General features: G+C 33.8%; 1 protein-coding gene across 1 annotated transcript in view; it reads right to left on the minus strand.

The window, feature by feature from the left end:
- ACVR2A (activin A receptor type 2A) overlaps positions 1-16186 on the minus strand; it is an 83800-nt gene that overhangs the window by 27745 nt on the left and 39869 nt on the right. The window contains exons 3-5 of the mRNA XM_040645157.1: positions 6568-6775; positions 2973-3082; positions 2623-2777 (exon numbers count right to left, since the gene is read on the minus strand). Of these exons, the coding sequence (XP_040501091.1) occupies positions 2623-2777; positions 2973-3082; positions 6568-6775 (473 nt within the window). The remainder of the gene's footprint in view (positions 1-2622; positions 2778-2972; positions 3083-6567; positions 6776-16186) is intronic.

Below are 16186 nucleotides of genomic sequence, written 5' to 3' on the forward strand. Positions count from 1 at the left end.
TTGAAATGGCAGGGATGTTTACTGAATTACCTAAAACACCAGAGACAACAGCTTTCTGGAAAAAAAAAAAAAAAGAGGCAGAACAGCATAAGCAGTAAGAAGAGCAAAGCTTTAGTGTCGGAGTCCTTGGTTCAGATTCTGACACTTGTGAGTTTTGCTATGTCTCAATTTCTTTATCAATAAAATGGAAATTAAAACTACATAAACAACCCTGTGAGGTAAAATGAAATCAGTGTTTTTCACACCTGGATGGTCACCACAATCACCCTGAAAACTTATTAGAAACATAGTATCTCAGGCCCCACTCCATACTTACAGGGCTATGGCCCAGGAGTCTGTATTTTTTAACAAATTCTAAAGATGAGCCTTATATACCAGTCACAATTGAGAATCACGGGAAAAAATTATGTACTTTATGTTTTTACATATTCTTCTATAAAACTTGTGTATTTATACATATGTGTAACTTACCAGTACCCTAGTACTAAGTGTTCAAATAAATGCTTGCTGTTATTATCAATAATTATTTTGGAACAAGATGGGCACTAAGCAGTTGCAGAACTACTTTGTATAAACCTCTCACCAAAAACGAGACTTAAACCACGACACTATACTGTTTGAGACATAGAGATGACATACATGAAGCTCCAAACTGATGACAACCCCTCTTCTACAACACAGTTTATGACAGAAAGAAAGTATAGTTCGGCATGTTTTATATTTTTCCTAACAAAGCTTGATCATTACAGATCATTCCATCACAAAACCTTAAATCTAGTTCTTGTTTTTCAGTAATTCATACAATGTATGAAAATTGATCACAGAGCAATTCAAGTGCTAAATAAATGTGTACAGTAACATTAACATGGCAACAAATATCTAAAATCCACGGATTCATTGAAGATTCCTGGTTTTATGAATAATAACTGCATCTTTCCATTTTAAAAGTCTAAGCCCTTGAATTAATTAGCATTTCTAAATAAAGTAGCTACTGAGCCCTTTAAAAAAAAGTCCAACCATATCTTTGTGCCAATATTACATAAATATTAATATTACCTATAAGAGTACATTGTCATTTTTAAAGTTCTATTAAAAAACAACAAATTTATTTTTAAATTTAGTTTTCAGTTTGTTCCTTTCACAACACAAATCCAGGGTAAATTCAGACACTACTCTAAGTACTAAACACTCTCTCTTCTAAATATAGAAATAAAATAAAAAATAGTTACCACCAAAAGAAGATAAAGTGGATCCTATGGCCATTTGGAATAAATTACATATATTTATTAGGCACTAACACTTTAAAATACTTTTTATTTATTTTTAAAAATATTTTCAGAGATAATTTTTAATAAATGTACAACTTAGTTACTAATGTTTAAAAGTTAAAATATTTTAGCTGCACACAACTGTTTACCTAATTTACTGAATAGGATATTCTACCTTTGGGTTTATTTCTCCATATACACATCTTACAAAGACTATGTGGATCAATAACCCAATGCTAACAGATCGCTCCAAGTACTGAGAAAGAAGTATGTTATGTAAATAAAGCTTACAGGGAAGAAGTTGTTTTGGTCATTAAATTATAGGACTTTACCATTCTTCTATCATGTTTTAACCATTAATCCTAGTGGTATTAGAGAACCAAAGTTAAACCAAGAGATCCAGAAGGCCAAGGTAATCTGATCTTAAGAGTTAAAAGAAACAAGGTAAAAACTATTTAAAGGTATCTCGAACAAGTGTAACTACAGTTTCACCTTGCCTCAGCCTGCAGAATATTAACTACTTATACTATAAGAGCCCGTAAACCACTGTACCAGTGCCAACTGTCTACATGATGAAGAATGAGGAAAATTTCATGAATTTAATCTGGTTACCCACCACATCTACATTTTCAGGTATATTCAGGGTCAGGAGAGGCAGAATCAAGGGCATTAAAGAAGTTTTGGGTATTAAAAAAAAAAAAAGCTTTTAGTCTATACACACTTGATCTGCTACAAACAGAACAAAACAAAACAAAACCCCAAAACCCCAAACAAAAACAAAACTAAACAAAAACAACACTTGGAACTACCAATAATAAATGATGAGAAGCACTGCTCATCTGCTCCTCCTCCCAGAAACATTTTTTGGGATGTATCTTCCTGATGCCTTTGTGAAACCTCTCTTTTCCACACTTTCTTGATTACCTTACTAAATCCCTCCCTATGGTTAAAAGGATATTTTGGCAAGTAGTCCTGAAAAAGGCATAAAAATTTAGGAACGGAAGAAAGAATAGAACGGAAAGAATGGGTTATGATATCACTTCTCCATCATCGATTACTTCTCAAGAAACAAAGCAGGGTGAATCTCACACCTGAAAGTCCTACAGTGACAGTAAAACTGTCCAAAGAACAGAATACCCTTTGTTCTACTTTACCTCAATTTCTAAGTGAGAAAAAGTTTAGGACATAGCAAGTTAGTAAATTTGAAAAATTAGCCATAGTTGCCATAACAATAAACATTCAGAAAGTAACACCAAAAGAAAATGATTTATAGCAACCCGGTGGGTTTCACCACAGTAATATTTCTTTAAAATATACAACTTAAAACCGCGTACAGTACAAGGCGATAACTTACTTGAGTTGGAACAAGTACAGGAGGGTAGGCCATCTTATGATGCCTGTACACCCAGAACGCACAGATCACTATCCCCGCAATTAACATGAGCGGCACCAGGGAATAGAGCAGGATGTTGTAATAGGGTGGCTTAGGTGTAACTGGGTTTGAAGTCGCTGTGGAAAACGGAAGGAAAAAAACAATTCAGATTTGGTCTACAAAATTCCACAATAAATATTTCATATAGTATCAAATCTTAGGAGAAAAATAAGAATAGGAGAAGACAGGAGTAAATTATTCCATCAACACAAATATACTTTGTTTTCAGTGCACTAGCTGAACAGACCTCTGTATATTCCCTGTGAACTTACGCTGTGTGACTTCCATCTCCGGAAAATAAGAAAACCGTTCATTACACATATTGCCCTCACAGCAACAAAAATACACTTCAGGGCTGTCTTTTTTTTCTATACAATCAGTCCTATAAACAAACAAAGGAGAAATAATTAAAATCAACATTAAACTGAATCTACAATGGGTGTTTTTCTAAAATTCTTCTCAGAGATAAAATAATGAAAAAGTCATTCTTAGTCAACTTCAAGATTTTTATTAATATCCAAAGATCAATTCTTAAAAGCCAGAAACATTCCAGTAATCCTGTTACTAAATCTCATCAAAAACAAAAACAAAACAGCTCTTTTATAGCAATCACACTAGCTCCAGGAGACCACTGCTTTAATTTGGTTTTTAATGATCAATCTGAGGCAACCATCTTTTTTTTTTTTTTTTTTAATTATTAGAAAAGCTTGAAAAGGAACATAAAACTAATGAAGAAATTTGGTTTAGGACAGTACTTTCTCTTACAATATAGCTTTCCCATTGCATGAATACAAAAACTGAACACTATACATAAACCTATGTGTGTGTACACATCAATACATACATATATACATATGTATACATATAAATACTCACACACGAAATGATGCAAGTTCCTCTCATGGCAGAACCTATCTCAACAAAAGAGACCCAAGCTAGGTTTGAGAATTAAGAGTGGTCATTTTTGGAGTAGATTTAAATTCCCTAAACAAAATGAACAGGGTTGAGAGAACCAACAAGTAGAGAAAAATATGTAACAACATACAGAACCTAGTAACTCCAAAACTGATATGAGTTAGATTGGGGAGCTGAAGAGAAAGGGATTTAGCTGCTAGAACAAATCCTAATCAGCTCCTAAGAAACAGCTATACCTGCTAAAAAAATAAATAAAAATAAAAAAAAAATAAAAATAAAACTTTAAATACTGCTAATAAACATCAGGTGAATTTAAAGACATCTTACGAGTAAACTGCAAACTTTTGTGATGGCTGTTAGAATAATAAGGTTGAATTTAAGATGGAAAGCTTAAGAAATTTCAGGGAGAAGTCTGTTTTAACAAAATCAAACATTAAAATTAAATCTACGCCAATATCTATTTAGTAGAAAGTAAAAGACAACTGAAAGCTAAATCTTATTAACAAGTTATAAAAATATATAAATTTAAATTTTTAATATTTAGAATCATGCTTCAAGTTACAGGAGGTGAAAATGATTAGGCACCTAGCCTAATTAACTCAAAAAGTACTTTTGCTATCCAATTTCATTCTTTTTATCATTGTCTTTTCCTCCATACTTTGACATTTCTTGAATCTTTTCTTTTTTCTTAACTATCCTTCAGGTGAGACAAACCGTAGTTTTTACCACAAAAAGAACAAGGATCCCTGGTTTCAACTAATTAATAAAAGATAATTTGTATAAAGATTTTCCCCCCAAATGCTTCCCACTGTTTTTTTATGTAGATAAAACTGACATAACACTACACCAGTTTCATGTATAAAATATTTTCATATTTGTACATACTGTGAAATGATCACCACAATAATCTAGTTAACATCCAACATCACACATAGTTACAAATTTTTTTTCTTGTGATGAGAACTGTTAAGATCTACTTTCTTATCAAGGCACCTGGATGGCTCAGTCAGTTAAGTGTATGACTCTGGATTTCAGCTCAGTTCATAATCTCAGTGTGTGAGATGAAGCCTCACTCTCTCCCTCTCTCTGCCACTCCCAGCCCCCTCTCCAAAAAAAAAAAAGAAGAAGAAAATCTACTCTCTTATCAACTCTCAAATATACAACATAGTTTTATTAACTATAGTTGCCATGCTACACCTTACAACCCCAGGATTTGTTTTATAACTGGGTTCATTTTATTTTTTGTTTTCTTTTTTTTTTTTTTAAGACTACACATATAAATGAGGTCATATGGTATTTGTCTTTCTCTATATGACCAATTTCACTTAGCATAATACCCTCAAGTTCTACCTACGTTGCCTCAAATGGCAAGATTTCTTTCTTTTTAATGGCTAATATTCCAGTGTGTACACGTATACACACATTTTTTTTTAAGATTTTATTTATTTATTTGACAGAGATAGACAGCCAGCGAGAGAGGGAACACAAGCAGGGGGAGTGGGAGAGGAAGAAGCAGGCTCACAGCGGAAGAGCCCGATGTGGGGCTCGATCCCATAACGCAGGGATCATGCCCTGAGCCGAAGGCAGACGCTTAAGGACTGCGCCACTCAGGCGCCCCGCACACCACATTTTCTTTATCCATCAACAGATATTCAGGTTGCTTCCATATATTGGCTATTATAAATAATACTGCAATAAACACAGGGGTGCATGTATCTTTTTACAAGTTAGTATTTTCATTTCCTCGATAAATACCCAGAAGTGGAACTGCTGGATCATAGGGTAGTTTTATTTTTAATTTTTTGAGGAACCTCCATCCTGTTTTCCTACTGGCCCTACTTACCTTTCATAATACCAGATATCACTTGATGATCACCACTATTAATAGATGGGCTAAGAATCAGAAATGTAGCTAAAATGTGTAATTACAGAGAAATTTAATCCCTGGAAAATTCAGAGATTTAGAAGTATACCCTAAATACTAAATATATACCTAAGATTTTAATTTCTTATGAAAAACTGACATAATTCCATTTTCATGGGCTTATTCAACACATTTTGCTATTAATTGCATATGGCTAATTAACCACAGGTTCATGGTAATCAATTAAGGCCCCTGAAAGTGGATAGGCAAGTATCCAGTGTTCCGTGAGTGTATCAGTATTTTCTGGCTCCAAAATGTCTGTTTATCTAGGACTTTGCAGCCCTGCCAGTCATCAGCACCCACCCACAGTAGAAATCCTGTGGCCCAGGCAGTTTAAGTGATCAGCCAAACATCTGTGGGACTCCTTACAGAAAGATCACAGGCAGTCAATAACATGTCTACTGTATTTTATTTCCAATACAGGATAAAACAATTTAAGCAAAATCTTTTGAATAAAATGTAGCTTTCTATGAGGACTCTGTTAGTACTGATCTAATTCTGAACATCAAGTTAAAATGTCTCTCAGGGGTAAAGAACAAAGGCCTACTTTGCAAGAAAAAAAAAGGAAAAAAATTCAGTAAGATCAATTTCTTCCAGATACATAAAGAGGGAAACTAAAAGGAAATTAAATACTATTATTAAGCTTTACTCTCTTTGAGGATACAGGATAGATTTTCAACTGATATACTGTCTTTTAAAAAGCGATTTTAAAAATCCCTTTTCCTTAAAATTGACATTAAAAAAAAGTTTATCATCCTAATAACATAGGGGAAAAAATGGTTCTTATCTATAGTTCTTACTACTTGGTAGATTATTCAAAGTGTATCAAAGATAAAATATAAACATGCCATATTTATCTTATTACTTTAAAACATGTATCTTGTTATTAGAGCATGTTATAATGGTTTCATAATCCCATCTTTAAAAGAAACATGTAAGTGAAAATACATGCATTGAGCTTTCCCCCTTTAAAACGGGAGTGGGGGGGATTATTCAACATTCTCATAAAAAAGAAAATGTTTCCTTACCTGTCATAACAGTTGATATCATCCAGCCAACAACCTTGCTTCACTATTTCAATGGAACCAGAAATATTCTTCCAGGTAGCAAAACAATGTCGCCTTTTATCTTTGTCACCATAACAGGGTTCAACACCAGTTCGATTGGTTCTATCTCTTTCCCAATTAGCATTATAGAAAATACACTCCTGAGTTTCTGATCTACCAAGTATAGCACCTATAAGATAATAAAACAAGAACTTAATATAACTGTATTAGCTCTTAAGAGACTGTCTCACCAGATACCAAACTTAGACGTGCCTAAAACGTCAGTAACTTACTGTTCTCCTAGTGTTGTAACATTGGATTTAAGTTTCCACATCAACCTCTGTACTTGAAGTATAATAAACATAATAATGGAAAGTGACCAAATAAATCAAAAATTTCTCTGAAAAAGGACATTTCACTTCATTTAAGAATGTCGTTGATGAAAAGCAGTAAAATTGTTAATTAAATTTTGACGCTGGGTAGATTTCTTTTCAATATCCTGTGTGACAAAATGGAACTAAGCAAAAGCACTTCTGCTGCATACTGAAGTACAATGGCTGCCTCAAGAAAAAGCCTGTGTATGACTGAGTTGGGAATTAAATCAACTATGGTTATTCAGACTTGGGTATCTGACAGACATGTACTATGGTTATTCAGACTTGGGTATCTGACAGGCATGTTCTCAAAAATGAACCAACTAAACCTATTCAAGAAAAACAATTGACAGTATGCAATGCCAATGATAAAATTTGATCTTTCAAGCAAAAGAAGAATTTTGGAAAATCTGTATCACCTCCATTAGCTTGACACTTTCCCAAAGCCTAAAGAATTCTCTCATGAGGGGCGCCTATATGCCTCAGTCAGTTAAGCATCTGACTCTTGATTTCGGGTCAGGTCATGATCTCAGGGTCATGAGATCAAGCCCTACTTCAGGCTCTGCCCTGGGCATGGAGTCTGCTTAAGATTCTTTCTCCCCTTGTCCCTCTGCCCCTCCCCCATCCTACTCCTACTTGCATATGCATGCATGAGCACTCTCTCTCTAAAAAAAAAAAAAAAGAATTCTCATGAGATCAGTGGAGATATTAATACATGTAAACTTTAAATATTAAGTAATGAAATGTGCTAATAATTAGTAGCTCTATATAATTCAGAGAACCAATATCCTCTACATGATTTATGTGTGATGTTATAAAAGCATTTGCAGGTTAAAAAAAAATCCATTCAATGTTCAAAATAGTCCCATAGATTTTAATGTTACAGAGGACAAAAAGTTCATCAATGGTTTCAAATTCTGCACTGCAAACTTTTTAAAAAACTATCTCTTGTCTTACATGGAAAAACAAGGTGCTGGAATACCCAAAATAATTCTGAAAAATATATACAAAGGAGAATTCATACTATCTGCTTTTAAGACTCACTCTCAGGCTTCAGCAACCAAGACAGTGTGGTCTTAGTGAAAAGACAGACACACACTTCAATGGGACAGAACAGAGAATCCAGAAATAGACCCACACATAATGACCAACCGACACACAGTAAAGGTGCCAACATATTTTGATAGAGAAAACACAGTTTTTTCAACAACTGATGTTGGAACAACTGGACATCTTATGCAAAAATAAACAAACAACAAGACAAACTTCAACTTGTATCTTACACCATTTACAAAAATTAATTCTAAACATATCAAAGACCTGAAATAAAATCTAAAAGTATAAAACTCGTGGAAGAAAACATGAAAACTCTCGTGATCCTAAATTATGAACGATTTCTTAGAACACGAACTACAAAAGAAAGAACTGTTAAGTTCCATTTCATTAAAATTAAAACTTATCTTTGAAAGTTCAAGGAAAAAAAAGTTACAGACTAGGAGAAAATAGCTGCAAATTATGTTTCTAAAAAAAAGCTGATATTCAATATATAGAAAAACCTCTCACAACTCACTAATAACTTTTTAAAGGCACCAAATCTCTAAAAAAAAAAAAAAAAAAAAAGGGCAGAAGATTCAAAAAAACATACTTAGCTGAAGAGATATGAATGGAAAACACTAACATGAACGATTCTCAATATCATTACTCATTAGAGAAATGCAAACTGAAATTCTAATATTGATTTAAATGGCTAAAACAAAAACAATCTCAAATGTTGGTAAATATGTAGAGCAACTGGGACTTTCACACATTGGTGGCTCTAATGCAAAATGGTCCACCTACTTTGGAAAAGCCAGTTTGACAGCTTCTCATAGTTAAACATACACCTACCATACTACCTACCTAGCAATAGCACACCTAGGCATTTACCTAAGAAATAAAAACATATGCTCATGCAAAAATCTGTACATGAACGCTTAGAATAAGGCTTTATTTACAATCAACCCAAAGTTGGAAACAACTCAATATCCAGTATTGCTAAATAGATAAACAAACATCCATACAATAAAAAGAAATGAACTAGTGACAGCTGTAATAACATGGATGAACTGCAAACACATATTATGCTATATGTGATTCCATTCATATGATTTTCTGGGAAAGGCGAAACTATGAGAGACAAAAATCCGATCAGACATTGCCAGAAGCTGGAAGTGAGGGGAGAGGGCTGATTACAAAAGGGCGTGAGAAAATTTTTCGGAGCGACCAAAATATTCCACATGGTAACTGTGGTCAGAGGTATAGTTATACGACTTATGGGTTAATCAAAACTGACAGAATTGTATTATCAAAAAAAATACATTTTATTCTATGTAAATTATACTTCAATAAGCCTGACTTTAAAAAAAAAAAAAAGCACAAAGTCTACCACCTGTTGAGTTTTGGTGTAGTATCAAAGAAAAACATCCACAATTATCTAAAAATACTCATTTTTTTCTAACAATGTATCTGTGTACGACCAGATTTCCTTCATATCAAAAGAACATATCACAGGGGCGCCTGGGTGGCACAGCGGTTCAGCGTCTGCCTTCGGCTCAGGGCGTGATCCCCGGTTGCCGGGATCGAGCCCCACGTCAGGCTCCTCCGCTGGGAGCCTGCTTCTTCCTCTCCCACTCCCCCTGCTTGTGTTCCCTCTCTCGCTGGCTGTCTCTATCTCTGTCGAATAAATAAATAAAATCTTTAATAAAAAAAAAAAAAAAAAGAACATATCACAGCAAACTTAATGGAGGATACAAGAATCCAGTTGTCTTCCACGAAAACAATCATTAAAGAGATCTGCAAAAATTTCACTATTTTTTTTTGTTTTGGAAAATATTTTCCATAAAAATGTTCTTTTGTGAACATATAATGGATTATTGTTACTGTTAAATAAATATTTTAAAATTTTGTCAATTTCTAATGTGATAAGGATGACAGATATAACCCCTATTAAAAAAAAAACTCGGTTCTAAATGTTTAAAAGTCTTAAAAGAAGTTGAGGCCAAAAAGTGTGAGAACTTGCTGCTGCTCTACAATGTCCTAGGTACACAGATGGAATTATAAGCTGCTAAAATCTGTGGCAGTATTAGTGCTATGAACTTCCTTTCAACTATGGAAGAAGTAATAGCAGGAGTCATTATAAACTAAGGCTGGTAACTCCATGTTCTTTGTATTCTATTAAAAAAAAAAGTTGCTTCTACTATCTACCTGTATTAAAAAAAACAGCTATTTTCTAAGTTATTCATTTTCAGAAATCCGTTGAAAATACCAGCAAAATAAGTTTCCTCCTTTACTAAATAACCCAAAAGCAATCATTCACTGTCAATTATCTTAAAACAAGGTATGGCAAACTTTTTCTGTAAAAGGCCAGAAGGTAAATATTTTTCTGTAAAAGGCCAGAAGGAAGAAAAATCCTGCAAAGGATGCTTTGCAGACCACCTGGTCTCTGCCACAACTACTCCATTCTGCCATCATAGCACAAAAGCATCCATAGGACAGTGTATGAATGAGCATGGTTATGTTCCAATAAAACTTTATTTATAGACACTAAAAATGAAATTTCATGTAATTATTATATGTCACAAAATACTATTCTTTTTCCAACCATTTAAAAAATGTAAAATCATTCTTTGTTTACAGGCTATAAATTTGGCTCACAGGCTGTGTGGTCAGCTATCTCTTAAAACAATGTCCTAATTCTAACAGTCTAGCTAACCTGCCTTTTGTTTGATTTGTTTTGTTTTGTTGGGGATGGTTCCTCTGTAAATTACCACTCATGTAATTTGTGTTAAAAAAAGACTATTAATTATTAATTTCCAAAGAAGATGCAACTGAAGCATAGAAACACCATAACACCACTTAAACCAAATGAAACTGACAAAAATAAAATAATGCCTAGAGTAGAAATGCCAAATAGGTTTCATCTTTGCTGTCAATTCCAATAAATTAATCGTAGGTGCCTGGAGTAGCATATTGAGAAGGATTCTGATGTAAAAGGGTCTTGAAATTAGTATTTGTCAACTCTGTTCTAGAGAAAAGATAAATGACTATTTCTTCATTTAAAAAAATACTTTCTTCGCTTAAGTTTTAAAGGCAAATAAGATTTCAGGATGGTTTTCTGGATCTAGACTATCATTTGATTGATATTTTCCAGAGATAGAAAGAAGACTGCTATTTATATGGAAAATTGTGACGATCTCATCACCCCCTCCTCAAGCTGATCCTGTAATCAGTCTCCATTCCATCATATCTCTAACTGAACACTAAATAACATGATAATTATAAAAATAAAATAAAATTACACATTTTTTATGTTCTTAAACTTGCATTGTGACTTTAAAGGTGCAGTTCTAAAAAAAAAATGGCAAAAGTTGTTTATATGTACAAATTTTTAACAGCAACTTCCAATTAAAAATTTTCTGAAACTTAAAACTTCTACCCATAGGTTTATTCTATCAAAGTAACTCCAAATAGTTCATACTATTTTCAAAAGAAATAAACAGACATCAAAGGTATGTGTTCATGGTTTAGAATGATGGTTCTTAACTAATTATGTACAACAGACTCCTCTATGTTTTCTCAAATTCCTGTTTGAGTGCCATTTGTAGCCCTGGGAATGAAGAACTGAAAAGTCTATAACAGGAGGGGTATATATCCAGAGAATGTGTGTGTGTGTGTTTTCTTTTTCTTTTTGACAAAGACCCACTGGTGATCTAATGTTCCTCCCTAGTTTAAGTACCACTGGCTTACCAGATTGTGACCTGAATTTGGAATTTAGTTCACAAACTGTGGTCTTGAGTAAATTACCAAAACTTTCATTACCCTGTTTCCACAACTGATTCAATTTCCATAATAATTTCATAATTATTATCCATCATTTCATAATTCACATTTAGCCCAGTTATAGTAAATCAGTAAGTCTAATCACAGAATCCAGTATCAGAGTTAATTTAGATAATAGTTCTATTTCCGAAGTACTACTTATGCATTAATGACTAGTACCATTTTTCCTACCATTTAAAAAAAAAAGAAAAAGAAAAAAAAGCAACATACTGGATCTGAAATTTGTTAGAACATCTGACCATAATATAGACTGCAAAAGTCATATTTTAATCTAAAATACCCCTCTGAAAAAGCAGATTTCACCCTAAAGTGACTACATCTGAGGACAATCAGGGTTTTACTTTTTAAAAGCAGTAAATTTTAATACAATACACCAACACTAATTTTACACAATCTCTTTCAGAAACAGAAAAGGGACTACTTCAACTAATTTTATGAGGCCACTATCACCTTGATAACAAAAACAAAGCACAAAAAGAGAAATACCGACCAATATCTCTTATTAACTTAGATGTTAAAGTTCTCAGCAAATTTTAGCAAACAGAATCCAGCGGTATATCTAAAAAAAAAAAAATAATAGCCCACACCAAGTAGGATTTAAGGTACCCAAGCTTGGTTCAATATTCAAAAATCAATCAATGCAATCTGCCAAATCAAGAAACTAAGAGACAAAAATCATACAATCTATCAGTACAGCAGGAATAGAGGGGAACTTCCTCCAAATCACAAAAAGCACCTACAAAAACACCAACAGCTAACATCATACTTAATGGCTAAAGACTGAATGCCTCCCCTCTAAGATCAAAAATGAGGTAATGATGTCTACTCCCACTATTCTTAACACTGTACTGAAAATTCTAGCTATTGCAATAAGGCAAGAAAAAGGAATTAAAGGCATACCAAATGGAAAAGAATATATAACTATTTCTATCTGCAGATGACATGATTGTCTTTGGAGAGAATCCCAAGGAACCTTCAAACAAAATGTTAGAATGAGTTCAATAAGGTCACAGGACATAAGATCAATACACAAAAATTGCATTTCTATATACTAACAATGAAGCAGTAGAAATGAAATTTAAAAGGTAATACCAGTGGGGCATCTTGGTGGCTCAGTTAAGCATCCAGCTCTTAATTTTCACTCAGGTTATGGTCTTGGGGTCCTGATATCGAGCCCGGCATTAGGCCCCCCAATCAGTGCAGAATCTGCTTAGGATTCTTGCCCTTTACCTCCCCTTCCCCTTCCACCCCTCCCCCGTCTTGCACACATCTGTGTGTGCTTGAGCACACTCTCTCTAATAAATAAATGAAATCTTTTTTTAAAAAATGTAATACCAGTTACAATTGCCCCTAAGATTATAAAATACCTAAGATATAATCTGACAAAATGTATAAAATCTACGTGATAAAAATTATAAAATGTTGATGAAAGAAATAAAAAGACGACTTGAACACTTGGAGAGACATACTGTGATAATGTATAGGCTTAACCCAATTCATATCAAAATCTCATCAAATTTCTTTGTAGACATAAATGGACTTATTCCAAACATTTTTGAAAGAGAATAAAGTGGGAGAATTCATGCTTACTGATGTTAAGCCTTACCATAAAGTTGAAGTATGACCACGTGGTAATAGAGGCAGGACAGACACATATCAATGGAACAGAGAAAACCCAGAAGGAGATCTACACAAATATGCCTGATTAATTTTGGACAAATGAACAAAAGCAATTCTATAGAGGAGGGAAAGCCTTTTCAATAAATAGTGCTAGAGCAATGGGACATGGTTCAAGCAAATATTTCTTAAATGCCCTCCCCTTTGCTATCTATCATCATTTTAATAGTTCCTGAAAGCCCATCTCTTGCAAAAAACCTCCCAGGCTAAATTTCACATGTGACAATTTTCATGTTTTCTCAAGGTAGATATAACAAAATCCTAGAAGTACTTTAATCAGAACTACTTCTTCCCCCCAAATGTACACCACTTGCAATTCAACAAAAAATGTATTCTTTTACATTTATTTATTGTTTTTGATCAACTGCCTATATACATTCATTTACATATCAGAATGCCAGTGGTTCTAAAACTATCCATCTTACTTGCCCTCCAAATACAAACAGTATTTAATGAATGATAAAATGCAAAACAGCAATGTGACAACTGAATAAAAAATCCACCAACTACTGCTGCTTCCCAGCTTCAAACAGGTAGCTGGAATTAAAATATCTTTAACAACTAAGAATTGCATTAATTTCTTTTCTGATTATGATGATAATGTTTTTCACAGTCCTGTGACCTGCATCACCCTATCTCAATTCTCCTATGTATGCAACCAACATTAAACAGAAAGAATTGCTGACATCTTATAAATATAAGGCTCACTTCCTTTTTAAAAAAAAAAAAAAAAAAAGATTTATTTATTTATTTATTTGAGAGAGAGAGAGAGAGAGAGAACATGATAGGGGGGAGGGTCAGAGGGAGCAGCAGACTCCCCACTGAGCAGGGAGCTGAGAAGGGGCTCAATCCTGGGACTCTCGGATCATGACCTGGGCTGACTGACCTGAGCCGAAGGCAGACACTTAACCCACTGAGCCACCCAGGTACCCTGAGGCTCACTTCTGAAAAAGTTTTCTAATGGTGTCTGAAACTATCAGTAAGTCATTGAGATTACAGTATAAACAGGCATGCAACTGAAGGCCTTCCCTAAACCTGTTCCTCCTATAGGCAACGTAGTCCTCTAGGAAAGGTTAATGAAGTGTCAAAAATAATAAATAAAACCTGATAAGCAATTCTTGTTTCCCTTTCACATATTTTTGCTTCCTGGCACTCTAGGGGTAAAACACGCATCCAAAGAGAATCAGCAACAGCAGGTAGATTAAACTGAATGATGCTTTTAATCCAAAACATTTTATAGTATAAATTTAAAAAAAAACGAATAGTATCAAAAGCATTATACAAAAGAATGATTTTAGATAAGTAACTGGGAAATTCTAGTATAGTACAACCCTTCATAGCACCAAGAAACCCTAAAGTAAGTAAATATATACAGCATTTTATTAGTTCAACACATATTATTTAACAGTCTCACTACACTAGGTAATCAATCATCCAACTACCCAGAAACTTGCAACTTGAATATCATACAAACCCTCAAATTTGAAGGATTCCCTAATTTCCCCCAATAAGGTATTTTTAAAATTTTGACCAACCTGAAATATACAAACCTTTGTATATTTATATGAAACAGGCCAATATTAGTTTTACAAATATTTAAAAATCATTAAGTACAAAAATTTTACAAAACAGGGGCGCCTGGGTGGCACAGTTGTTAAGCAACTGCCTTCGGCTCAGGGCGTGATCCCAGCATTCTGGGATCGAGCCCCACATCAGGCTGCTCCGCTGGGAGCCTGCTTCTTCCTCTCCCACTCCCCCTGCTTGTGTTCCCTCTCTCGCTGGCTGTCTCTGTCAAATAAATAAATAAAATTTTTAAAAGAAAAAAAAAATTTACAAAACAATTTTGTAAAAATTTCACATGCATCTCCCAACAACTGTCATCTCATTATTCTTTTTGAGTCATCAAAAACTATCAAAAAATGAATCATCTTCACTTCCATTTAAGTTGCTTGAGAAGCAATACGTTTTAAAGTCATACATAATATTGTCACCGGGAATGTTTTTCCAAGCCAATAATATCCATTCACATAATATTAAGACAGTGATTTTTTTCACTGTTCTATAGGTATATTTTGTGATCTTCATAAAGTAACTACTTACTTTACTTGTTTTAAAAACGAGCTTTTAAAGTTTTTTTTTTACATCCTCTGTAAATAGTTTATAACAAATGATAGTAAAGCACCAACACTACTACCACCCCCAAGAATAATTTATTTGTTAAACTCTTTATTCCCTTCTACCTATTCCCTTAGGAAACGGACATAAACATTCAATCTAGCACTGACTGGCATCATTTCAAGCTTGTCTGCCTTTTCCTAACAATATATTTTCATTCAAAATAAAATTGAGAGCGCCTCAAAATACAGAAAAACTTTGTAAGGATTCAAATAAAAAATTACTCTTCTTCTAAGGAATAATCTTTTAGAGAAAACTATGCTTTATATTGAGCATTTACAGATGGAAAAAAAAAAAAAACTGACCATATGCTTGTACTATAAATTAACACACCAAGATAAGGGCTACAGATAAATGCTGTAGGAATTAGAGATGATAACCTAGGACCTCCATTAGACTATGAGCTTTCTAGAAAAATCCCTGTTACCCCTTCTGTATCACCAGTGCCCAGCACAATACAGGAACTCAATCAATGTACACAAAATCAATTCACAAAA

The sequence above is a fragment of the Ursus maritimus genome, unplaced genomic scaffold (assembly GCF_017311325.1).
Source record: "Ursus maritimus isolate PB19 unplaced genomic scaffold, ASM1731132v1 scaffold_1, whole genome shotgun sequence".
NCBI classification, from domain to species: domain Eukaryota; kingdom Metazoa; phylum Chordata; class Mammalia; order Carnivora; family Ursidae; genus Ursus; species Ursus maritimus.